Genomic DNA, 23,602 nt, shown 5'->3' with positions numbered 1-23,602 from the left:
TGTTCGATGTGTTCTACCTAAAGCCCATTTCCCCAGGTATGTGGATGTGATAGAGCAGGCTGTTGTGACAGGAGACACTGTCCTCATAGAGAATCTGGAGGAGTCCATCGACCCTGTCATAGACCCTCTACTGGGACGACACACTATCAAGAAGGGCAGGTAACATATACACACACACACACACCACATCATCGTCAAAAAGGGCAGGTAATGCACACTCTCCCTCTCGCCCTCTCTCTCTCCCAGTTGTATAAAGGTGGGGGATAAAGAGTGTTTCTTCCACCCAGCGTTCAGACTGATCCTCCACACTAAGCTGGCTAACCCTCACTATAAGCCTGAGATCCAGGCCCAGACCACCCTCATCAACTTCACTGTTACAAGAGACGGCCTGGAGGACCAGCTGTTGGCCCAGGTGGTCAATCTGGAGAGGCCCGACCTCGAGCACCTCAAGGTGGGATAGATGGCTATGTCCCCTGTTCTTTCTGGCTCTCTCAGCCTCTTCCTTCTTGACCTCATATGGTCACAAAATGACATTTGAATTCTGGTTGTGGTCGGTTTCTGCGTAGTCGTGGTCCTGTATGGCTCAGTCGGTAGAGTAGGGTGCTTGTAACACCAGGGTTGTGGGTTTGATTCCCGGGGCCACCCACATGTTGCGAAATGATTTATTTTAGTAAAGTTTGTTTGTTATGTTGCGGTTGTGTTGTGGTTGTATAACGGTTGTGTTGCGGTTGTATAACGGTTGTGTTGCGGTTGTATAACGGTTGTACAACGGTTGCGTTGCGGTTGCAGAGTGACCTGACCAAGCAGCAGAACCTGTTCAAGATAGAGCTGAAGCTGTTGGAGGACGAGCTGCTGGGCCGTCTCTCTGCTGCTGAGAGCAACTTCCTAGGAGACAACGTCCTGGTGGAGAAACTAGAGACCACCAAACACACGGCCGCAGAGATCGAGATGAAGGTGAGACAGAGGCAGAGGTTAAGGATAAAGAAACAGAAGTCAGACCGACAAATAGCCAAACTGTGCTATATCTCTTGGTCCTGATTGCTACTATGCTGTTTTGGGACGTAGGTTCTGGAGGCGAAGGTGAACGAGGTGAAGATCAACGAGGCCAGAGAACACTACCGCCCCGTAGCAGTCAGATCCTCTCTGCTCTACTTCATCATGAACGACCTCAACAAGATCAACCCCATGTACCAGTTCAGCCTCAAGGTTACCAGCAGCACTTTTTTATTTCATTTAACCTTTATTTCTACAGGTAAGTCAAGACCGGTCCAAATGGACCAGTGCAGACCAGTTAACAACCAGATTACAGCGTTCTAGCTTATCTAGGCTTGTCTTTGTCTTTCACTGTCTCCCTCCCTGTAGGCGTTTAACGTGGTGTTCCACAAGGCGGTGGAGCAGGCTGAGGTGTGTGAGGACGTGAGGAGCAGAGTCAACACTCTAATAGACGGCATCACCTACTCCACCTTCAACTACATCAGCAGAGGCCTGTTTGAGAGAGACAAACTCACCTTCACCGCTCAACTCGCCTTCCAGGTGTGTCTGTATGTGTGTGTGTGTGTGGGGGGGCTGTGTGTGTGTGTGTGTGTCTGTGTGTTTTCTTAGTTCTATAGTGTGTTCCCTGTTCCCCAGTTGTTACTGATGAGTAAGGAGATAGACGTACGAGAACTAGACTTCCTGCTCCGCTTCAACATCGACCACAGCTACATCTGTCCTGTAGACTTCCTCTCCAACCAGGCCTGGAGCGCCATCAAGGTACACACACACACACACACACACACACACACACACACACACACACACACACACACACACACACACACACACACACACACACAGTATCAAACACAAACACACACACACACACACACACACTTACAAATATTTATTTCCCCTCTTCTCCTCTAGACAATGAGTTTCACTGATGAGTTTCGTGGTTTGGATCGGGACATCGAGGGCTCCCCTAAACGCTGGAAAAAGGTGGTAGAGTCCGAGTGTCCGGAGAAAGAGAAGTTTCCTCAGGAGTGGAAAGCAAAAAGTTCCCTACAGAAACTCATTATGATGAGAGCCCTGAGACCTGATAGGATGACTTACGCTGTCAGGTGACCACACGCCAACAATAACCACCACCTCCCAACACACTGGATAGTTGAGGGACGTATAATGTACCTTAGCTGGCCTCCCGTCCTTTTTACTCCTTACTGCCGCTTTCTCTCCCTCTCCTCTCCCTCTCCTCTTCTCTCCCTCCATCCCCATCTTTCATATGTCTCTGGCAAATTATAATGACGATCATTCTCCCTCCCCATACCCCCCCTCTCACTCCCTCTCTCTCTATCTCCCTCTCTCTTTCTGTGTGTAGGAACTTTGTGGAGGAGAAGTTGGGGGTGAAGTATACAGAGAGGAGGAAGACCGAGTTTGCTAAGTCCTTCAGAGAGAGTGGACCTGCCTCGCCTGTCTTCTTCATCCTGTCTCCCGGAGTAGACCCTCTCAAAGACGTGGAGTCACTGGGTAACACTAGGACAACTGATTTTGTAACGTAAATATCACTGTAAATCTGAATGAACATGACACACACACACACACACACACACACACGAAGAAACACGTGTTCCCATGGTAACAGGCAGGAAGTTAGGATTCACCATTGACCTGGGGAAGCTCCACAATGTGTCTTTGGGTCAGGGGCAGGAGGCTGTGGCTGAGGTTGCCATGGAGATGGCTGCTAAGGAGGGACACTGGGTCATCCTACAGGTATGGCTATCTTGCTATACACTGTGCATAAGATATAGTTCATTCCTTCATTCATCATTGCATCCATCCATCCATTCACTGTTTATTAGTTTGTTCACGCAAACATTTGTTCATCCATCAATCAATCCATTAATTCATTTATCTCTGTCAGAATATCCACCTGGTGGCTCGCTGGCTGGGGTCGTTGGAGAAGCTTCTGGAACGCTGCTGTGAGGGCAGTCACCAGGACTACAGAGTGTTTATGAGTGCTGAGCCTGCCCCTACACCACAGGAGCACATCATCCCTCAGGTAAACACACACGCACACACACACGCACGCACACACACACACACGTATAATAACACTGTGTGTTTTCCTAATTGAAAAGTGTTTGTTCTCCTCTCCTGACTCAGGGCATCCTGGAGAATGCCATCAAGATCACCAACGAGCCTCCCACTGGCATGCATGCCAACCTTCACGCTGCTCTGGACAACTTTGACCAGGTAAAGGAATGTGTGTGTGTGTGCATGTCTGTCTGTCCATTGGTGTTAGGGATGGGCAATTGAAATCAAATGTTTGATTCACGCGTCATAACAACATCCAGTAATAGATCATTTGTAAACAGTTTGTTCACTATTTACTAATTGTTGTTTGTACATTTGTAAAATGTTAGCAAGCTAAATTATAGTTATTTACTAAACTTTCAAATTCATTATTGGATCATTTATTAGATGTTTAAAATAGACATTTATAATAGATTTGCTAATCATTAGAAAAAGTACAGCGGTGTTAAGTAACTAAGTAAAAATACTTTGAAGTATCTGTACTTTACTTGAATATTTATATATTTTTGAACTTTTACTTGACTACGTTCCGAAAGAAAATATGTGCTCACTACATTTCGAATGTCATGGATCCCTCCGGAACGTTCATTACGCATACCTGGACCCTATTCCAAGTGGTGTATAAGTGTGTCCTTGGTTTACCAGTGTCCTGTCGATTATTGTTACAATGTCCGTTGGTTCGTGTGAGTACCTGTGCTGTGTTTTGGCTTTCGTGCCATTCGTGCCATTGCAGATGATTACAGGTCTAGTCCCGTGTGTTAATCATTGTGAGCGTGTGTCGTTTATTCAAGGCACTCCTAACTCTTTTGTTTTGGGTTTCTACCGTGTGTTTTGGATCGTGTTTGTTTGGTCTTTGTCCCGGTGCCTTTACAAGGCACGCCGTAAATTGGGTAAATGAAATACCCTATTATGCGTTCCTGCTTCTGTCTCCCGACCCTTTATAGCATCGCGACATCGATTGCTCCGGTTAGGACAGCAAAACGGTCAAATTCATACACTTATTAAGAGAACTAATCCCTAATGCCTCTGATCTGGTTTGTAAAATACTGTTAGACTGTGCCCCTGGATTTCCATAAATAAATAAAAACAAGAACATCTGCATAATATAAGGAATTTGATATATAGCCTTTGTTTTCACTATTGATACTTAAGTATATTTAAAACCAGATACCTTTAGACTTTTAATCAAGTAGTATTTTACTGGGTGACTTTCACTTTTACTTGAGTCATTTTCTATTAAGTGTCTTTACTTTTACTCAAGTATGACAATTGGGTTCTTTTTCCACCACCTGTCAAGTATTTTCTCCACCAAGATCTCAAAATGACCTGGAAAATATATATTGTAAAATAATAAGGACACAACATGTGATGTTTTTAAGAAATTATATAAAGCATTTTATTTCAAAACAGTCACACTGTTCGTTCAAATTCATCAGAACCAATGGTCCTCAAACGAATCCCTGTCCCCCAGAACTGTCCCGTGCTTGCTGTGGGGGAACATTGGTGTTCACTTCACTGTCTACAGCGCCAGGGTTGCAGGTTGTCTGTTCAACAATGATCAGAGCACTAGTCCACTCACACAAGGGTGCCTCCTTCCCTCCCGTGGTAGGAAGTGCACATCTCCCACAGTCAGAACAGTAGGCTGGTGGGCTGCAGCCTCAGTGTGATGTGAGCACTTGCCCAGTCACTCAAGGGTGCCTCCAATCCTCCCGTGGTAGGCAGTGCACACATCAGACAGTCAGCTGGTACTGTAGATAGTAAGCTCAAGCCTCAGTCCTCCACACATTCATAGCTACCGATTTGTGTTCTCTTTCAAGCCAAATTAACCCTCATATTAACCCTTAAAATCTATAAATCCTATTTTCCCATCAAAGCTCACACTCTTCCCACTCCCTCAACCAATCCTCCTCCCTTCCATTTTAAAATGTCAGTCTGTAGTAGGCCCTCACCCTCCCCTGGCCCCTATACCCTAGGTCCCTCACTGAGTGCTGTACACACCGCTGAGCAGGCGGCTCTTCTTCTCCTCCTTCTGGCTCTCGTTCTTCAGGTCAGCAAACACCTGGGAGAAGAAATTAGGGTCTGTGTTCATCTGGAGCATCTTGACACTCATCAGCTTGGTGATGGTCATGCAGCGGATCCAGAAGGTCTGCCCGCAGGTGTCTACCAGGAAGGGTTTCAGAGGGTAGGCGATCTCGTTGCCCATGTAGGAGCAGGTCGTGTAGAGGCAGGTGAGCAGCACGGCATGCAGCTCGTGCAAGGTGGCCACCTCGGAGGAAACCGCCTCGCGGCACAGCATGTAGAGGAAGACCACAGCGGCCGGATTGATGCAGCTCTGGTTCTGATAGCAGTTGTCCAGCAGATAACGGTCCACCACCCGCAGCCACAGCACCGGGTCCATGGAAGACATGTCCTGGAGCCGGTGGCAGCGCCGGCACAGGAACTCACCCAGGCAGCGCAGCAGCTCGCCGGTTGTAGCGTGGACCATCACCAGCCTCCTGGGCGTGTGGAGGTCCTGGACGGTCACCATCTGGGGCGTGTCGGGGGCCGTGTTTGAGTTGGATATGGGGGCCTTCTCGACCAACGAGGCGGCATTGTTGGAGATGGCTGGAGTGCTCTGCTCCTGGGTTGACAGCTTGTCACAGGACTGAGACTTCTCCAGGGTGGACAGGTTGGAGAAGGACTGAGACTTCTCCAGGTTCTCATTACTCAGATGGATAATGTTGTTTTGGTTGGTGTTCTCGTGAGCCTGCTCCTTCTTGGAGCTCTTCTTCTTCACAATCCGCCTCCATGGCGAGTAGCGCTTCAGAGTCTTGTCTTTTGCGCTCTTACCGGTCTGGACTTCCATCAAGTGGCCCACAGTGTACGGCCCATCTTTGAAGAGGACTGCCTTCTTGCGGACCGAGATAGACATTGCGGATCCCATGGTCAATAGTGCCTGTGGAAAACAAAATGCTTCAATATTGGCAAAATGAAGTGCATGGCATCAGTTCAGTAGGCCTAGCTAGCTCAGCTCTGTCTGTCTCCGAAATGGCAACCTATTCCCTATAAAGTGCACTGCTTTTGACCATGGCCCAAAGGGGTCTGGTCAAAAGCAGTGCTTTATATAGGAAACAGGATTCCATTTGGGACAGATTCTAAATCACAGTATTAAGCATAGGCATTAGTGTTATGTATTCATAAACATGAGCAATATAACATTCCAAAGCAAAACAAAAATATTACTCACTGATTTCAAGTTGATATGTGAGAAATTCTAAAGATATTTCAATATTTTCTTTGTTAATTGAAAGGTAAAGACGGGTTGTCCAGTGCTTTGAGTTCAAGGCTGTTATGGTTGTGAACATCAGAATTGTCCAAGGTTCTGAAATCGAGTTTCTACGTCGTAATAAAGAAGTACGTCATAGAAGCGATTTTGTGAAAGATTAAGTTTGATGTTGGCAAAAAGAAACAAATAAATAAAGTCTGATGTTCGCCATGATAGAATTTGCCTCATATTTGCTATAGCTTAGCTCAATAAATTGAAAACGAAATAAGCTCTGAGTGACTTCTACGTCACAGCGTTACATTTCTGGCCTCAATGGCTGAATAACATGTATCTGGCGAGTGTTTTGAATGGATCTCAATGGTCTGTCAAATTATATTGGAAGCTGTGTCAGGTTCCCGTTTATCTCGTTCACCATCAGACTCTTATTCCCCCTACATTTTGCGTTAGTAATTTCACTTTAGCAATCTACTCCAATAATGCGCATTTAGCCTGGGGACGAATAGGTGCGCGCCTATAATGGCTATTTGAAGTGGGGAGCATACAGGCCTACTTCTATGTCAGGACTGACTGGATGACTAGCTTAAAATGCGCTATAAAAGTAGGCTAAATTGCCTTTTCATGTAAAACGCAACATAAGAACCAGCAGTAGCTCAAATAAAAGCTTATACAACTTCATTCAAAGTTTGTTATTTTTAAGAAATAAAAAAATCATGCAACAGTTGATCCAATACTAGACTAAGCTCGGTTTGAATATTCAAGTACCTCCCTGTAATATTATCTAAAAATAAGGACGCACGACAACGACGTTCTAGCTCCAGCATGTTCACTAACCTAACCCTCGCATGTCATACATAGATACGGATACCCCCAAGGGACATCCTACTACATCTTCCCCTCTCCCATGAACAAGAACTCAACATGCATAACCACTGAAGCATAACTGAAATGCAATTTGGAAACCAGTATTATTCTTTTAGCTAAAAGAAATCCAGGATAGCAGGCAATATTAACCAGGTGAAATTGTGTCACTTCTCTTGCGTTCATTTTTATTATTTTTTTATTTTTTATTTAACTAGGTAGGCTAGTTGAGAACAAGTTCTCATTTGCAACTGCGACCTGGCCAAGATAAAGCGTAGCAATTCAACACATACAACAACACAGAGTTACACATGGAATAAACAAAACATACAGTCAATAATACAGTAGAACAAAAGAAAACAGAAAGTCTATATACAGTGATTGCAAATGAGGTAAGTTAAGACAACAAATAGGCTATGGTGGGGAAGTAATTACAATATAGCAATTAAACACTGGAATGGTAGATGTGCAGAAGATGAATGTGCAAGTAGAGATACTGGGGTGCAAAGGAGCAAGATAAATAACTACAGTAGCCTTCCCTGTAGCTCAGTTGGTAGAGCATGGTGTTTGCAACGCCAGGGTTGTGGGTTCAATTCCCACGGGGGCCAGCACAGGAAAATAAAAAATGTATGAAATTGTATGAAATGTATGCATTCACTACTGTAAGTCGCTCTGGATAAGAGCGTCTGCTAAATGACTAAAATGTAAAATGTGAAAAATGAGTTAGGTAGATATATAGGCTGTTTACAGATGGGCTATGTACAGGTGCAGTGATCTCTGAGCTGCTCTGACAGCTGGTGGTTAAAGCTAGCGAGGGAGGTATGAGTCTCCAGCTTCAGAGATTTTTGCAGTTCGTTCCAGTCATTGGCAGCAGAGTACTGGAAGGAAAGACGACCAAAGGAGGAATTGGCTTTGGGGGTGACCAGTGAGATATACCTGCAGGAGCGCGTGCTACGAGTGGGTGCTGCTATGGTGACCAGTGAGCTGAGATAAGGCGGGGCTTTACCTAGCAGAGACTTGTAGATAATCTGCAGCCAGTGGGTTTGGCGACGAGTATGAAGTGAGGGCCAACCAACGAGAGCGTACAGGTCGCAATGGTGGGTAGTGTATGGGGCTTTGGTGACAAAACGGATGGCACTGTGATAGACTGCATCCAGTTTGTTGAGTAGAGTGTTGGAGGCTGTTTTATAGATGACATCACCGAAGTCGAGGATCGGTAGGATGGTCAGTTTTACGAGGGTATGTTTGGCAGCATGAGTGAAGGATACTTTGTTGCGATATAGGAAGCCGATTCTAGATTTAATTTTGGATTGGAGATGCTTAATGTGAGCCTGGAAGGAGAGTTAACAGTCTAACCAGACACTCAGGTATTTGTAGTTGTCCACGTATTCTAAGTCAGAGCCGTCCTGAGTAGTGATGCTGGACGGGCGAGCAGGTGCGGGCAGTGATCGATTGAATAGCATGCATTTAGTTTTACTTGCGTTTAAGAGCAGTTGGAGGCCACGGAAGGAGAGTTGTATGGCATTGAAGCTCGTCTGGAGGTTAGTTAACACAGTGTCCAAAGAGGGGCCAGAAGTATACAGAATGGTGTCATCTGCGTAGAGGTGGATCAGAGAATCACCAGCAGCAAGAGCAACATCATTGATGTATACAGAGAAGAGAGTCGGCCCGAGAATTGAACCCTGTGGCGCCCGGACAACAGGACCTCCGATTTGACACACTGAACTCTATCAGGGAAGTAGTTGGTAAACCAGGCGAGGCAATCATTTGAGGCTGTCGAGTCTGCCGATAAGAATGTGGTGATTGACAGAGTCGAAAGCCTTGGCCAGGTCAATGAAGACGGCTGCACAGTAATGTCTCTTATCGATGGAGGTTATGATGTCGTTTAGGACCTTGAGTGTGGCTGAGGTGCACCCATGACCAGCTCTGAAACCAGATTGCATAGCGGAGAAGGTACGGTGGGATTCGAAATGGTCGGTAATCTGTTAGTTAACTTGGCTTTCGAAGACCTTAGAAAGACAGGGTAGGATAGATATAGGTCTGTAACAGTTTGGGTCTAGCTTTTCTAACTGCCTGTGTATATTTGTTCCTAACTTCCCTGAAAAGTTGCATATCACGGGGGCTATTCGATGCTAATGCAGAACACCACAGGATGTTTTTGTGTTGGTCAAGGGCAGACAGGTCTGGAGTGAACCAAGGACTATATCTATTCCTAGTTCTACATTTTTTGAGTGGGGCATGCTTATTTAAGATGGTGAGGAAGGCACTTTTAAAGAATAGCCAGGCATCATCTACTGACGGGATAATGTCAATGTCATTCCAGGATACACTGGCCAGGTCAATTAGAAAGGCCTGCTCGCAGAAGTGTTTTAGGGAGCGTTTGACAGTGATGAGGGGTGGTCGTTTGGTCGCAGACCCATTACGGATGCAGGCAATGAGGCAGTGATCGCTGAGATCTTGATTGAAAACAGCAGAGGTGTATTTGGAGGGTGAGTTAGTTAGGATGACATCTATGAGGGTGCCCGTGTTTATGGATTTGGGGTTGTACCTGGTAGGTTCATTGATAATTTGTGTGAGATTGAGGGCATCAAGCTTAGATTGTAGGATGGCCGAGGTGTTAAGCATGTCCCAGTTTAGGTCAGCTAGTTGCATGAGCTCAGAAGATAGATGGGGGGCAATCAATTCACATATGGTATTGAGGGCACATCTGGGGGCAGAGGGAGGTCTATAGCAAGTGGCAACAGTGAGAGACTTGTTTCTGGAAAGGTGAATTTTTAGAAGTAGAAGCTCGAATTCTTTGGGTACAGCCTTGGATAGTAATACAGAACTCTGCAGGCTATCTTTGCAGTAGATTGCAACACCGCCCCCTTTGGCAGTTGTATCTTGGCGGAAAATGTTATAGTTAGCAATGGAGATTTCAGGGTTTCTGGTGGTTTTCCTAAGCCAGGATTCAGACACGGCTAAGACATCCGGGTTGGCAGAGTGTGCTAAAGCAGTGAGTAAAACAAACTTAGGGAGTAGGCTTCTAATGTTAACATGCATGAAACCAAGGCTTTTACGGTTACAGAAGTCAACAAATGAGGGCACCTGGGGAGTTGGAGTGGAGCTAGGCACTGCAGGACCTGGATTAACCTCCACATCACCAGAGGAACAGAGGAGAAGTAGGATAAGGGTACGGCTAAAGGCTATACGAACTGGCCGTCTAGCACGTTTGGAACAGAGAGTAAAAGGAGCAGGTTTCTGGGCATGATAGCATAGATTCAAGGCATAGTGTATAGACAAAGGTCAGGTAGGATGTGAGTACATTGGAGGTAAACCTAGGCATTGAGTAATGATGAGAGAGGTTTAAACCAGGTGATGTCATCGCATATGTAGGAGGTGGAACAACATGGTTGGTTAAGGCATATTGAGCAGGGCTAGAGGCTCTACAGTGAAATAAGACAGTAATCACTAACCAGGACAGTAAAGGATGAGGCATATTGATATTAGAGACAGGCATGCGTAGCCAAGTGAACATATGGGTCCAGTGATTGGTTGGGCTGACTGGGGACACGTCGATTCAGACAGTTAGCAGGCCGGGGCTAAACAAGCTAGCAATTAGCAGACCGGGGCAGGAAAGCTAGCAGTTAGCAGACCGAGTTAGCAAGCAAGCAGTTGGCAGACCGGGACAGGCAAGCTAGCAGTTAGCAGACCGGGGCTAGCAAGTTAGCCTTTGGGGGAAGTCGCAATGGGGGTAAGTCTGTTTTTGCCTCTTCATGCGGTGACGTCGATAGACCAGTCGTGGAATTAGTAGGGTTTCAAGTAGTTCTAGATAGCTAGCAGGCCGCGGTTAGCAGAATGGGCCTTCAGCGGATGTCACGCCTGAGGGGCCTGTTGGAATCCTCGGGCAGATTGTCGGTATTCCAGTCGTAGAGGATCGGCGGGGATCCGTGCCCCGTACCGGCAGTAGAAGGGGTCCGGATATTGTAGCCAAGGAGTGAGCTTCGGTGGTAGCACAGGAGCCCTGGCCGAGCTAGCTTCAGGCTAATTGGTGCTTGCTCCGGGATGGAAACGCTAGCCAGGAGTAGTCATCTGGGATTGTGGTTAGATAGTTGCGAAGATCCAGATGAAAATGTTGAGAGTTTGCGGTAGGAATCCGGGGATATGGGGGAAAAAATATAGAAAATAATAATAGGTCCGTTATGCTCTGGTTTGAGTCACGTTGTTCGAACTGGCGAGTGCTTTCTGAGCTAAAGGTTAGCTGATGACCGCTAGCAATGGTTTGCTGACTGATAGCTGGTAGGTAGTTAGCTGGCTAGCTTCAGTTGAGGGATTCCAGTAAATAGAAATACTTTAGAAAAAAATTAATTAACAGATCCACGCCACATTGGGTGAGGCGGGTTGCAGGAGAGTATTTAGAAGTTGAGGTTTAGGAAAATATTTTTAAAAGATATGTGAAGAAAAAGATGTAAAAAGATATATACAAGGGACACGACAGGACAAAAACGTCTGACTGCTACGACATCTTGGAAAACAGGACTATTGCACGCAGAGTCAGGGTATATGCAACAGTTTGGGCCGCCTGGCTCGTTGCGAACTAATTTGCCAGAATTTTACGTAATTATGACATAACATTGAAAGTTGTGCAATGTAACAGGAATATTTAGACTTAGGGATGCCACCCGTTAGATAAAATACGGAACGGTTCCGTATTTCACTGAAAGAAAAAACGTTTTGTTTTCGAGATGATAGTTTCCGGATTCGACCATATTAATGACCTAAGGCTCGTATTTCTGTGTGTTTATTATATTATAATTAAGTCTATGATTTGACAGAGCAGTCTGACTGAGCGGTGGTAGGCACCAGCAGGCTCGTAAGCATTCATTCAAACAGCACTTTCGTGCATTTTGCCAGCAGCTCATTGCGCTGTTTATGACTTCAAGCCTATCAACTCCCAAGATTAGGCTGGTGGAACCGATGTGAAATGGCTAGCTAGTTAGCGGGGTGCGTGCTAATAGCGTTTCAAACGTCACTCGCTCTGAGACTTGGAGTAGTTGTTCCCCTTGCTCTGCATGGGTAACGCTGCTTCGAGGGTGGCTGTTGTCGATGTGTTCCTGGTTCGAGCCCAGGTAGGAGCGAGGAGAGGGATGGAAGCTATACTGTTACACTGGCAATACTAAAGTGCCTATAAGAACATCCAATAGTCAAAGGTATATGAAATACAAATTGTATAGAGAGAAATAGTCCTATAATTCCTATAATAACTACAACCTAAAACTTCTTACCTGGGAATATTGAAGACTCATGTTAAAAGGAACCACCAGCTTTCATATGTTCTCATGTTCTGAGCAAGGCACTTAAACGTTAGCTTTCTTACATGGCACATATTGCACTTTTACTTTCTTTTCCAACACTTTGTTTTTGCATTATTTAAACCAAATTGAACATGTTTCATTATTTATTTGAGGCTAGATTGATTTTATTGATGTATTATATTAAGTTAAAATAAGTGTTCATTCAGTATTGTTGTAATTGTCATTATTACAAATAAAAATACAATTCGGTATCGTCTTTTTTTGGTCCTCCAATAATCGGTATCGGCGTTGAAAAATCATAATCGGTCGACCTCTAACCAGGATCTCAGCGACCCCTTGTCTGGAAAAAATTGACTTTATTGATAACACCAGCTGATGTGGTTATGGGTGTCTTTGCTATTTCAATGTATCTTGAATATTAATCTACCACTAGCAGATAAGTGTCATTTTTCCAATAGAACATATCTGCCCCTACCTTTTGCCATGGCCGTTTTGGCAGCTCCGTTGCCATCATTGGCTCCGGATGACAAGGTTGACATTTTGTACAGACCTCACACTGGGCCACCAACTTGGCAATCTGAGTACTCAGACCAAGCCACCACACCGACTGTTGAGCCCTCAGTCTGCATTTGGTTATCCCCATGTGTCCATCATGCACTCTGTCTAGCATTTCTGGTTGTAGAGTCTCTGGGATAACTATCCATTGTCCTTTCATGAGAAGGTCTCCATTACAGTGGAAGTCACTTTGGTGCACCCAATAGGGCTTCAGCAGCTGAGGCAGTTCCTCCTGCCTGGGCCATCCCTTTTTGCACTGCTGCACTATCTGTCGGCAGATGGGGTCTCGTTGTTGCTCGTCTGCAATCTGCTTCAGTTTGGTCTGAGATGCAGGTAGGCTGTCCCTTATTGCATTAATGGACACCTGTACCTCACCGTCTAGACATTGCTCCTCCACTGACAATGGACGTTTAATTGGGACCCTGGAGGGTGCATCTGCTGTGATCAGTGCCTTCCCTGGCACATATACCATCTTGTAGGTGAACCTCAGGAATCTGAGGCGGAAGCGCAGAACTCTGGGAGGCAAGTCATCCAGCGCTTTTGTCCCTAACAGAGCCAACAGTGGTTTGTGGTCAGCCTCTGCTGTAAACTGCAGGTCAATAAGGTATTGTCTGAGCCTTTCACATGCCCATGTGATAGCCAACGCCTCCTTCTCCACTTAAGCATACATTTGCTCTGTGTCGGATAAGCTTCGGGAGATGTATGCTATGAGACGCCACTCCATGTTGTCCTGCATCTGTGTGAGGACCGCCCCTAGCCCAAAGGATGATGCATCTACTGATACCTTTGTCTTAGCGTGGGGACGGTACTGGACCAGCACTCTCTGTGAGGCCAGGTCTCCTTTGATTTTGTCAAACGCCACCTGTTGCATATGACCCCATGACCAGTCATTCTCTTTGGCAAGGAAGTCTCTCAGGGGTTTGGTTGTATCTGAAAACTGTAGGAGGAACTTACCCACATATGTGGCCATGCCTAAGAAGGTCCTGACTTCAGCCACATTCTGGGGTCTGGGCATATCTGTGATGGCGCTGATCTTCTCTGGGTTCGGCTCTATTCCAGCTGCACTGATTTTGTGTCCCAAGAACAAGACCTCTGACTATGCAAAAGTGCATTTTTCATTGAGTATCAGGCCAGTCTCCTGGAGTCGGGTCAGAACTGCTGTGAGCCTTACATCATGTTCTGCTCTGTCCCTTCCGCACACGAGCACATCGTCCGCGTGGACTGTGACGCCACTCAGCCCATCCAACAGCTGGGACATGCGTCTTTGGAAATGCTCAGGACCGGAAGCGATTCCAAATGGCAAAACATTAAAACAGTAACGGCCAAACGGTGTTATAAACGTTGATGACTCTCTGATGACAGCGGTATCTGCCAGAAACTTGAGCGGGCATCCAGCTTTGTGAAGACTTGTGAGCCATCCAACTGAGCCAGTGACTGCTCCACTGATGGTAAGATGTGTGTCTCTCTGCAGTGCCTCATTCAAGTTAGTCATGTCCACACAGATCCTTATGTCCCCATTGGCTTTTGGGACCACTACCATCCCTGCACACCAGTCTGTGGGACTCTCTATTTAGACACCGCCCCAATTTCTTCCATCCTCCCCAACTCTTCCTTTACTTTGCCCAATAAAGGGATAGGCACACGGCGAGGGGTGGTAAGGGCATAGGGGACAGCATCCTCTTTCAGGCGGATTTTGAAGTCACCTTCCATTCTTCCTAGACCAGAAAACACTTTTGGGAATTTATTTTTGAAAACCTCACCTGGGTCCTCCAGTTCGCTCACTCTCTCAATGAGTTGCAATGCTTCAATTGCTGGCAGCCCCAGCAACGGTCTGGCTAGAGAGTCAATGACGAAGACAGGCTGGATGGCACTTTTGTCTTTACTCTGCAGTTTAATCACCAACTGCCCTACCACTAGTAAAATCTTATTACTGGGCCCGTACAGTTTGTTGTTTGTAGAGGGCAAAGGGCCATCTCTGCTATAGCTATACAGCCTAGTTGGGATAGCTGTCACTGCTGCCCCAGTGTCTAGTTTAAATGACACAACCTCCCCATTGAGTGTAATGTCTGAATGCCAGCCAGCCTTGTTTTCCTTTACTTCTCCCAGAAAGATGCTGTCCTGCTGAACCTCCTCTGAGACCTCATGCATTTGCTTTAATCGACAGACAGCTGAAAAGTATCCTCTCCTGTGATATTTCCTGCATTCCGCATCCTTTGCTGGGAAATCTTTCCATCTGTGGAAAGGGGATTTCCCACATTTGCGACTAACACTTGAACTAGCTACTGGTGCTGTCTGTGATTGTTTTCTCCACGTCTGTTTCTGTTCTGTGTTCCCCTCCGTTTTTTTTAGCTCGGTATGAAAATGCATTTATTTCCTCACTCTCTTCGCTCTGCAAGGAGCTGCTGTCGCGCAGCATCGTCTGCTGTCTTTTTACAGTCTCACTCTGCCTAACCTGGTTTACAGCTTTGGACAAGGTAAACTGGGAATCAAACTGTAACTTTTCAGAAAATGATATCTTTCTTATTCCCACTACAATCCGATCTCGGATCAGCTCTACCCTGAGCTCGCCAAACCGACAATGTTCTGCTAGTTTGTGAACAGCTGTGATAAAACTGTCAGTGGTTTCACCCTGCTCCTGTTTGCGCATGTTAAACCGAGTTCTCTCAAATATAATGTTGTGTCTCCCTACAAAATGCGTTTCAAAACAGTCTTTAACGGCATTGTAGTTAAGTTTCTCTTCCTCAGTCAACGTTGAAGCGTTTAATATATCCTCGGCTTCATCACCCATAGAGTAGATCAGTGTATTAACTTGAAATGCCTCGTTTTTCACGTTTAAGCCTGATGCTACTTGGAGTCGCAAACCCTGAAATCCCGCCAGCTTCTTCCTCTTGCAACATGTTGCTTAGCAGTAACTTAGTCCTTGCTCGTTAGCTAGAAAAACAATGATATGCACTGTTTTATCTCCAACACTGCCCTCCCTGCTTTGAAACAGCCTGAATGTATGATGTACTTGGTACGTCCTACACGTTTATGTGAATTTTAAAACCACTTCTGATACCATGTAGTATTATCTAAAAATAAAGACGCACGACAAGAAGGTTCTAGCTCCAGCATGTTTACTAACCTAACCCTCGCATGTCATACATAGATACGGATACCCCCAAGGGACATCCTACTACACCCCCATCCCTAATTGCTGTCCCAATATATTATCAATATCTCACAAACTCAAATCTCTCTCTCTCTCTCTCTGTCTGTCTGTCTGTCTGTCTGTCTGTCTGTCTGTCTGTCTGTCTGTCTGTCTGTCTGTCTGTCTGTCTGTCTGTCTGTCTGTCTGTCTGTCTGTCTGTCTGTCTGTCTGTCTGTCTGTAGGAGATATTGGGTCAGTGCAGTAGAGAGCAGGCGTTTAAGACCATCCTGTTCTCTGGGTAACACTAAGACAACTGATTTTGTAATGTAAATATCACTGTAAATCTGCATGAACATGACACACACACTGATAAACTCTTGTTTCCATGGTAACTGGTACCTTACTTGAGAATGTATATATTTTTTTACTTTTTCTTTTACGTGACAACATTCAGAAAGAAAATATGTCCTCGTTACATTTCGAATGCTCAGGCAGGACAGCAAAACAGTCAAATTCATACACTTATTAAGAGAACTCATCCCTAATGCCTCTGATCTGGTTTGTAAAATACTGTTAGACTGTGCCCCTGGCTTTCCATAAATAAATAAAATCAAGAACATCTGCATAATATAAGGAATTTGATATATAGCCTTTGCTTTCACTTTTGATACTTAAGTACATTTAAAACCAGATACCTTTAGACTTTTACTCAAGTAGTATTTTACTGGGTGACATTCACTTTTACTTGAGTCATTTTCTATTAAGTGTCTTTACTTTTACTCAAGTATGACAATTGGGTTCTTTTTCCACCACTCGTAAAGTATTATCTCCACCAAGATCTCAAAATGTCCTGGAAAATATATATTTGTAAAATAATGACACGTGATGTTTTTAAGAAATTATATAAAGCATTTTATTTCAAAACAGTCACACTGTTCGTTCAAATTCATCAGAACCAATGGTCCTCAAACGAACCCCTGTCCCCCAGAACTGTCCCGTGCTTGCTGTGGGGGAACATTGGTGTTCACTTCACTGTCTAAAGCGCCAGGTTTGCAGGTTGTCTGTTCAACCATGATCAGAGCACTAGTCCACTCACACAAGGGTGCCTCCTTCCTTCCCGTGGTAGGAAGTGGACATCTCCCACAGTCAGAACAGTAGGCTGGTGGGCTGCAGCCTCAGTGTGATGTGAGCACTTGCCCAGTCACTCAAGGGTGCCTCCAACCCTCCCGTGGTAGACAGTGCACACATCACACAGTCAGCTGGTACTGTAGATAGTAAGCTCAAGCCTCAGTCCTCCACACATTCATAGCTACCGATTTGTGTTCTCTTTCAAGCCAAATTAACCCTCATATTAACCCTTAAAATCTATAAATCCTATTTTCCCATCAAAGCTCACACTCTTCCCACTCCCTCAACCAATCCTCCTCCCTTCCATTTTAAAATGTCAGTCTGTAGTAGGCCCTCACCCTCCCCTGGCCCCTATACCCTAGGTCCCTCACTGAGTGCTGTACACACCGCTGAGCAGGCGGCTCTTCTTCTCCTCCTTCTGGCTCTCATTCTTCAGGTCAGCAAACACCTGGGAGAAGAAATTAGGGTCTGTGTTCATCTGGAGCATCTTGACACTCATCAGCTTGGTGATGGTCATGCAGCGGATCCAGAAGGTCTGCTTGCAGGTGTCTACCAGGAAGGGTTTCAGGGGGTAGCCGATCTCGTTGCCCATGTAGGAGCAGGTCGTGTAGAGGCAGGTGAGCAGCACGGCATGCAGCTCCTGCAAGGTGGCCACCTCGGAGGAAACCGCCTCGCGGCACAGCATGTAGAGGAAGACCACAGCGGCCGGATTGATGCAGCTCTGGTTCTGATAGCAGTTGTCCAGCAGATAACGGTCAACCACCCGCAGCCACAGCACCGGGTCCATGGAAGACATGTCCTGGAGCCGGTGGCAGCGCCGGCACAGGAACTCACCCAGGCAGCGCAGCAGCTCGCCGGTTGTAGCGTGGACCATCACCAACCTCTTGGGCGTGTCGAGGTCCTGGACGGTCACCATCTGGGGCGTGTCGGGGGCCGTGTTTGAGTTGGATATGGGGGCCTTCTCGACCGACGAGGCGGCGTTCTGGGAGATGGCTGGAGTGCTCTGGTCCTCGGTTGAAAGCTTGTCATAGGATTGAGACTTATCCAGGGTCAGTGAGGACAGGTTGGAGAAGGACTGAGACTTATCCAGGTTCTCATTACTCAGATGGACAATGTTGTTTTGGTTGGTGTTCTCGTGGGCCTGCTCCTTCTTGGAGCTCCTCTTCTTCACAATCCGCCTCCATGGCGAGTAGCGCTTCAGAGTCTTGTCTTTTGCACTCTTACCGGTCTGGACTTCCATCAAGTGGCCCACAGTGTTCGGCCCATCTTTGAAGAGGACTGCCTTCTTGCGGACCGAGATAGACATTGTGGATCCCATAGCCAATAGTGCCTGTGGAAAACAAAATGCTTCAATATTGGCAAAATGAAGTGCATGGCATCAGTTCAGTAAGCCTTGCTAGCTCAGCTCTGGGTGTCTCCGAAATGGCAACCTATTCCCTATAAAGTGCACTGCTTTTGACCATGGCCCAAAGGGGTCTGGTCAAAAGCAGTGATTTATATAGGAAACAGGATTCCATTTGGGACAGATTCTAAATCACAGTATTAAGCATAGGCATTAGTGTTATGTATTCATAAACATGAGCAATATAACATTCCAAAGCAAAACAAAAATATTACTCACTGATTTCAAGTTGATATGTGAGAAATTCTAAAGATATTTCAATATTTTCTTTGTTAATTGAAAGGTAAAGACGGGTTGTCCAGTGCTTTGAGTTCAAGGCTGTTATGGTTGTGAACATCAGAATTGTCCAAGGTTCTGAAATCGAGTTTCTACGTCGTAATAAAGAAGTACGTCATAGCGGCGATTTTGTGAAAGATTAAGTTTGATGTTGGCAAAAATAAATAAATAAATAAAGTCTGATGTTCGCCATGATAGAATTTGCCTCATATTTGCTATAGCTTAGCTCAATAAATTGAAAACGAAATAAGCTCTGAGGGACTTCTACGTCACAGCGTTACATTTCTGGCCTCAATGGCTGAATAACATGTATCTGGCGAGTGTTTTGAATGGATCTCAATGGTCTGTCAAATTATATTGGCAGCTGTGTCAGGTTCCCGTTTATCTCGTTCACCATCAGACTCTTATTCCCCCTACATTTTGCGTTAGTAATTTCACTTTAGCAATCTACTCCAATAATGCGCATTTAGCCTGGGGACGAATAGGTGCGCGCCTATAATGGCTATTTGAAGTGGGGAGCATACAGGCCTACTTCTATGTCAGGACTGACTGGAGGGCTAGCTTAAAATGCGCTATAAAAGTAGGCTGAATTGCCTTTTCATGTAAAACGCAAGATAAGAACCAGCAGTAGCTCAAATAAAAGCTTATACAGCTACATTTCAAAGTGTTTTTTAAGAAATAGAAAAATCATACAACAGTTACTCAAATATCTCTCTCTCTCTCTCTCTCTAGGATATATTGGATCAGTGCAGTAGAGAGCAGGAGTTTAAGACCATCCTGTTCTCTCTGTGTTATTTTCATGCCTGTGTGGCTGAGAGGCGCAAGTTCGGTCCTCAGGGTTGGAACAGGAAATACCCCTTTAACACTGGAGACCTCACCATCTCTGTCAATGTGCTCTACAACTACCTGGAGGCCAACTCACAGGTCACCGTTTACGTGTTATAGTGATCAGGATGGTGATAGTGATGATGATTGATGATGTTGATGAGGAGTCATTGTTCATGTATTTGGCGTGTGTGTTCAGGTGCCGTGGGAGGACTTGCGCTATCTGTTTGGAGAGATCATGTACGGAGGTCACATCACAGACGACTGGGACAGAAGACTCTGTAGAACCTACCTGGAGGAATACATGCAGCCCAACCAGGTAGGGGTGTGTGTGTGTGTGTGTGTGTGTGTGTGTGTGTGTGTGTGTGTGTGTGTGTGTGTGTGTGTGTGTGTGTGTGTGTGTGTGTGTGTGTGTGTGGTTTATGATTGTGATGATAGTGTTACAAAGAAACCCACACCCTTTCCACCAGTCTGACAGGAAGTTGGCTCTGGCTCCGGGCTTTGTGGTTCCCTCCAACTTGGACTACCAGGGTTACCACGGTTACATAGATGAGATGCTGCCCCATGAGAGCCCGGTGCATTATGGGCTACACCCCAATGCAGAGATAGAGTTTCTGACGGTGACCTCTGATAACCTCTTCCACACACTGCTGGAGCTGCAGTCACCTGACTCTGTGATGGGAGAGGGGGCTTCACAGACCGTAGAGGAGAAGGTGTATGAGACACACACACACACACACGCACATATTCATACCAGAAACACACATTTAAAAAACACATACACTGGACCCCACACACACTCATCTCTCATCCTCTCTGCAGGTGAAGACCATCCTGGACGAGGTGTTGGAGAAGCTTCCAGAAGAGTACAACATGTCAGACATCACGTCTAAGACAGCGGAGAGATCACCATACATCCTGGTCTGCTTCCAGGAGTGTGAACGGATGAACACGCTCATCTACGAGATACGCCGCTCACTCAAGGAGCTGGACCTGGGGCTGAAGGTGGGTTAGGGGCTAGGTTTTTTACATGTATTTTTATTTAACCTTAATTTAACTAGGCAAGTCAGTTAAGAACAAATTCTTATTTACAATGACGGCCATGCTAAACCCGGACGACGCTGGGCCAATTGTGCGCCGCCTTAAGGACTCCCAATCACGGTGATGCCGCCTGGATTCAAACCAGGTTACTTAGTGATGCCTCTTGCGCTGAGATGCAGTGCCTTCGACCGCTGCGCCACTCGGGAGCCCATGATCAGCTGGTAAATTAGACTATGACTGATGGAAGACAAGGGCGAACGGGTAGTTTTGGCTCACGACAGCGCTGTTTTTTTTTCTCCGTTCAGGGTGAGCTGGCGATCTCCTCAGAGATGGAGCAGATCCAGGCGGCTCTGTTCTTCGATAACGTCCCAGACACCTGGACCAAACTGGCCTACCCCTCTACTTACAGCCTTGCCCAGTGGTGAGTCAACGGGTGTACTCTCCCACTGCCCCAACGTGTACGTAACATGATGTGTTGCTACGTGTGTGTGTGTGTTTACCAGGTACAATGACGTGTTGCTGCGCTGCAGAGAGCTGGACAGCTGGACACAGGACCTGGCTCTGCCCACCGTCATCTGGTTGTCTGGACTCTTTAACCCACAGTCCTTCTTAACAGGTAACATACACACACGTCCCCCTACGAAACAACACACCCAACCACTTCTAATTATGTCACCAACTTATGTTGTAACTGTCAGTTGCCTCTTGGTATTCTCCGTTTAGTGGAATGATTCCCCCTCTCTCCCTCCAGCGGTGATGCAGTCTCTGGCTCGTAAGAATGAGTGGCCGTTAGATAAGATGAACCTGACCGTGGATGTGACTAAGAAATTTAAGGAAGAGTTCAACCAGCCGGCCAGAGAGGGAGCATACGTATACGGACTGTACATGGAAGGTATACACTCGTCCCCCCCACCATTCCCATGAGCACATACATCCTAGTTCATGCATCTTCACCCTTTCCCTCTTTCTCCCCCAGGTGCAAGATGGGACACTCAGGGTGGGGTGATCGCCGAGGCTCGTCTGAAGGAGTTAACCCCCTCCATGCCGGTCATCTCAGTCCGAGCCGTACCGAACGACAGACAGGAGACGCGTAACATCTACGAGTGTCCCCTGTACAAGACCAAGCTGAGAGGAACCACGTATGTCTGGACCTTCAGCCTCAAGACCAGAGAGAGACCAGCCAAGTGGGTACTGGCTGGGGTGGCCCTGCTGCTCAGTGTGTAGAGGCAAGGGTTAAGGGGGTGCTGGTTGGAACAAAGCAAGGTCGTTTTTTCATTCGCTATTCCTAGTGTGTGTATTTTCTGCATTATGTTGCTAAGTGTGAGAGAAGTTACTTTATGTAAAATACATGCGTGTTACTACATAATCCCTCGAACCAGGTTTGATGTTACTATAGAAATATAAAAGGAATTTGTATAGTACTGTTTCAGCACCTGAAAGCTATATGAAAATGTATTCAGCTATTTGACATTTTTTCACATGACTTAGTAAGAATAGAAATAAAAATCTGTATTTTTCGGGAATTTATTGAAAAACAATACAGTACAAGCTGCAAAATAGTTTCACACATTTGATCACAGTAAGAACCCATTAATTCAAAGCTTAGTATTTTGAACAAATCAACTGTATCGTCTAACAAGTGTACAAGTCGAAAAGCAGAAAACATTGGATGGTACCCTTTACCTAGGCCTAGCCTCTACTGATGAGTGATGTTCAAGTGCTCTATGGTCTATGTAACACTTGTTAATATGGCACATCAGTTACATGTCACTTTAAAAGCTTCAATGGGCACGATTTCCCAAAAGCAGCTTCAGGCTAAGTTCATCCTTACAAGCATAGGATCCTATAGTTTTAAACGATGAGCTTCTGTTAACGATGAGCTTTATTACGATGCTTTTGGGAACCCGGGCCTAGAACAACATGACAGATAGCAGGAGGAATTCCACACTGCTCATAATTCGTCACTATTATGCCCCACAGTCCTCACACACAGGGGCGTGTATACATTTGGCTTCAATAAAAAAAAAAGAAAATTGTGTTTGTGTGTTCTCCTAGTCACTGTCGTCGTCAGACCAGCCCAGGTCCATCATGTTCATGTCCAGCGTCGCGGCGGCCATATTGATTTTGGTTCCATGTCGTACGCTACAGGTCTTAGAAGAGTTCTGATTGGATGTGGTCCGCATGCTCACCTGTACCCCCGACCTCACCCCCTGACCTCTGACCCCTAACTCACTCCTGACCTTATGACTTATGACCCCAACATTAGCCATGTCACCCCTGACCCCTACCCCCCCAAGGTCACATATCTCCCCCATGTTCATATTCATATCCATGTCCCCTATCCTCTCTATCCCCCCAATATCATCCAGAGAGAGCATATCCTCAAACCCAACCATACTCCCCCCACTCAGCTCCCTAAACATGGACTGTATCCTCCCTCCCTCCTTACTCCCTCCCTCCACCACCCTCTCCTCCTTCGTTACCTCCCTCCATCCCTCTTGTCTCCCAGTCTCCCCCCATCCCCTCTCCTCCCTCTCAGTCTCCCCGTCCATCTCTCCCATCCCACCCTGGAAGCCCTTTAGCATGATTTGCAGCCGACCCCCTTCCCCTAGCTCCAGCCGACCCCCTTCTATCCCTCCCTCCGTCCCCCTCTCCTTCTCCCTCTCCCCCCAGGTTACCTCTATCCCTCCATCCCCATCCGTCTCCCCAAGACTGCTTGAGAAGCCCCTAATCATGGACTGGAAACCCCCTATCCC

General features: G+C 46.2%; 3 protein-coding genes across 4 annotated transcripts in view; 1 reads left to right on the top strand and 2 right to left on the bottom strand.

The window, feature by feature from the left end:
- Positions 1-23,093, top strand: part of dnah9l (dynein, axonemal, heavy polypeptide 9 like) — a 71,379-nt gene extending 48,286 nt beyond the window's left edge. The window contains exons 68-86 of the mRNA XM_029724665.1: positions 37-159; positions 247-451; positions 790-954; positions 1,066-1,206; positions 1,363-1,533; positions 1,630-1,752; positions 1,906-2,099; positions 2,357-2,505; positions 2,621-2,748; positions 2,900-3,037; positions 3,142-3,231; positions 19,713-19,904; positions 20,005-20,124; positions 20,276-20,518; positions 20,628-20,810; positions 21,152-21,267; positions 21,350-21,462; positions 21,598-21,738; positions 21,823-23,093. Of these exons, the coding sequence (XP_029580525.1) occupies positions 37-159; positions 247-451; positions 790-954; positions 1,066-1,206; positions 1,363-1,533; positions 1,630-1,752; positions 1,906-2,099; positions 2,357-2,505; positions 2,621-2,748; positions 2,900-3,037; positions 3,142-3,231; positions 19,713-19,904; positions 20,005-20,124; positions 20,276-20,518; positions 20,628-20,810; positions 21,152-21,267; positions 21,350-21,462; positions 21,598-21,738; positions 21,823-22,070 (2,983 nt within the window). The 3' untranslated portion in view covers positions 22,071-23,093. The remainder of the gene's footprint in view (positions 1-36; positions 160-246; positions 452-789; positions 955-1,065; positions 1,207-1,362; positions 1,534-1,629; positions 1,753-1,905; positions 2,100-2,356; positions 2,506-2,620; positions 2,749-2,899; positions 3,038-3,141; positions 3,232-19,712; positions 19,905-20,004; positions 20,125-20,275; positions 20,519-20,627; positions 20,811-21,151; positions 21,268-21,349; positions 21,463-21,597; positions 21,739-21,822) is intronic.
- LOC115169446 (cyclin-dependent kinase 5 activator 1-like) lies at positions 4,451-13,284 on the bottom strand. 2 transcript variants are annotated; one of them, XM_029725069.1, is made up of 2 exons: positions 12,965-13,284; positions 4,451-6,007 (listed from the first exon to the last, which is right to left on the bottom strand). In XM_029725069.1, the coding sequence occupies exons 1-2, from the start codon at positions 13,202-13,204 to the stop codon at positions 5,051-5,053; spliced, it is 1,197 nt and encodes a 398-aa protein (XP_029580929.1). In that variant the 5' UTR covers positions 13,205-13,284; the 3' UTR covers positions 4,451-5,050. The 2 variants fall into 2 exon arrangements, with proteins under 2 accessions (XP_029580929.1, XP_029580930.1); XM_029725070.1 differs by lacking the exon at positions 12,965-13,284 and adding an exon at positions 6,299-6,897.
- On the bottom strand, positions 17,464-18,717 carry LOC115169447 (cyclin-dependent kinase 5 activator 1-like). The gene has a single exon (XM_029725071.1). The coding sequence runs from the start codon at positions 18,618-18,620 to the stop codon at positions 17,670-17,672; it is 951 nt and encodes a 316-aa protein (XP_029580931.1). The 5' UTR covers positions 18,621-18,717; the 3' UTR covers positions 17,464-17,669.
- Positions 23,094-23,602: the final 509 nt, after the last annotated feature.

The sequence above is a fragment of the Salmo trutta genome, chromosome 31, assembly GCF_901001165.1.
Source record: "Salmo trutta chromosome 31, fSalTru1.1, whole genome shotgun sequence".
NCBI lineage: Eukaryota > Metazoa > Chordata > Actinopteri > Salmoniformes > Salmonidae > Salmo > Salmo trutta.
Note: the sequence above shows the minus strand (reverse complement) of the source record. Positions and strands in the feature narration are given on the sequence as shown.

Coding starts and splice junctions, on each gene's coding strand:
- LOC115169447 (XM_029725071.1), bottom strand. CDS start 18,620: ATGGGATCCACAATGTCTATCTCGGTCCGCAAGAAGGCAGTCCTCTTC.
- LOC115169446 (XM_029725069.1), bottom strand. CDS start 13,204: ATGAAAGGACAATGGATAGTTATCCCAGAGACTCTACAACCAGAAATG. Junction 6,008..12,964: donor CAAAACGGCCATGGCAAAAG/GTAGGGGCAGAT, acceptor TGTTTTCCACAG/GCACTATTGACCATGGGATC.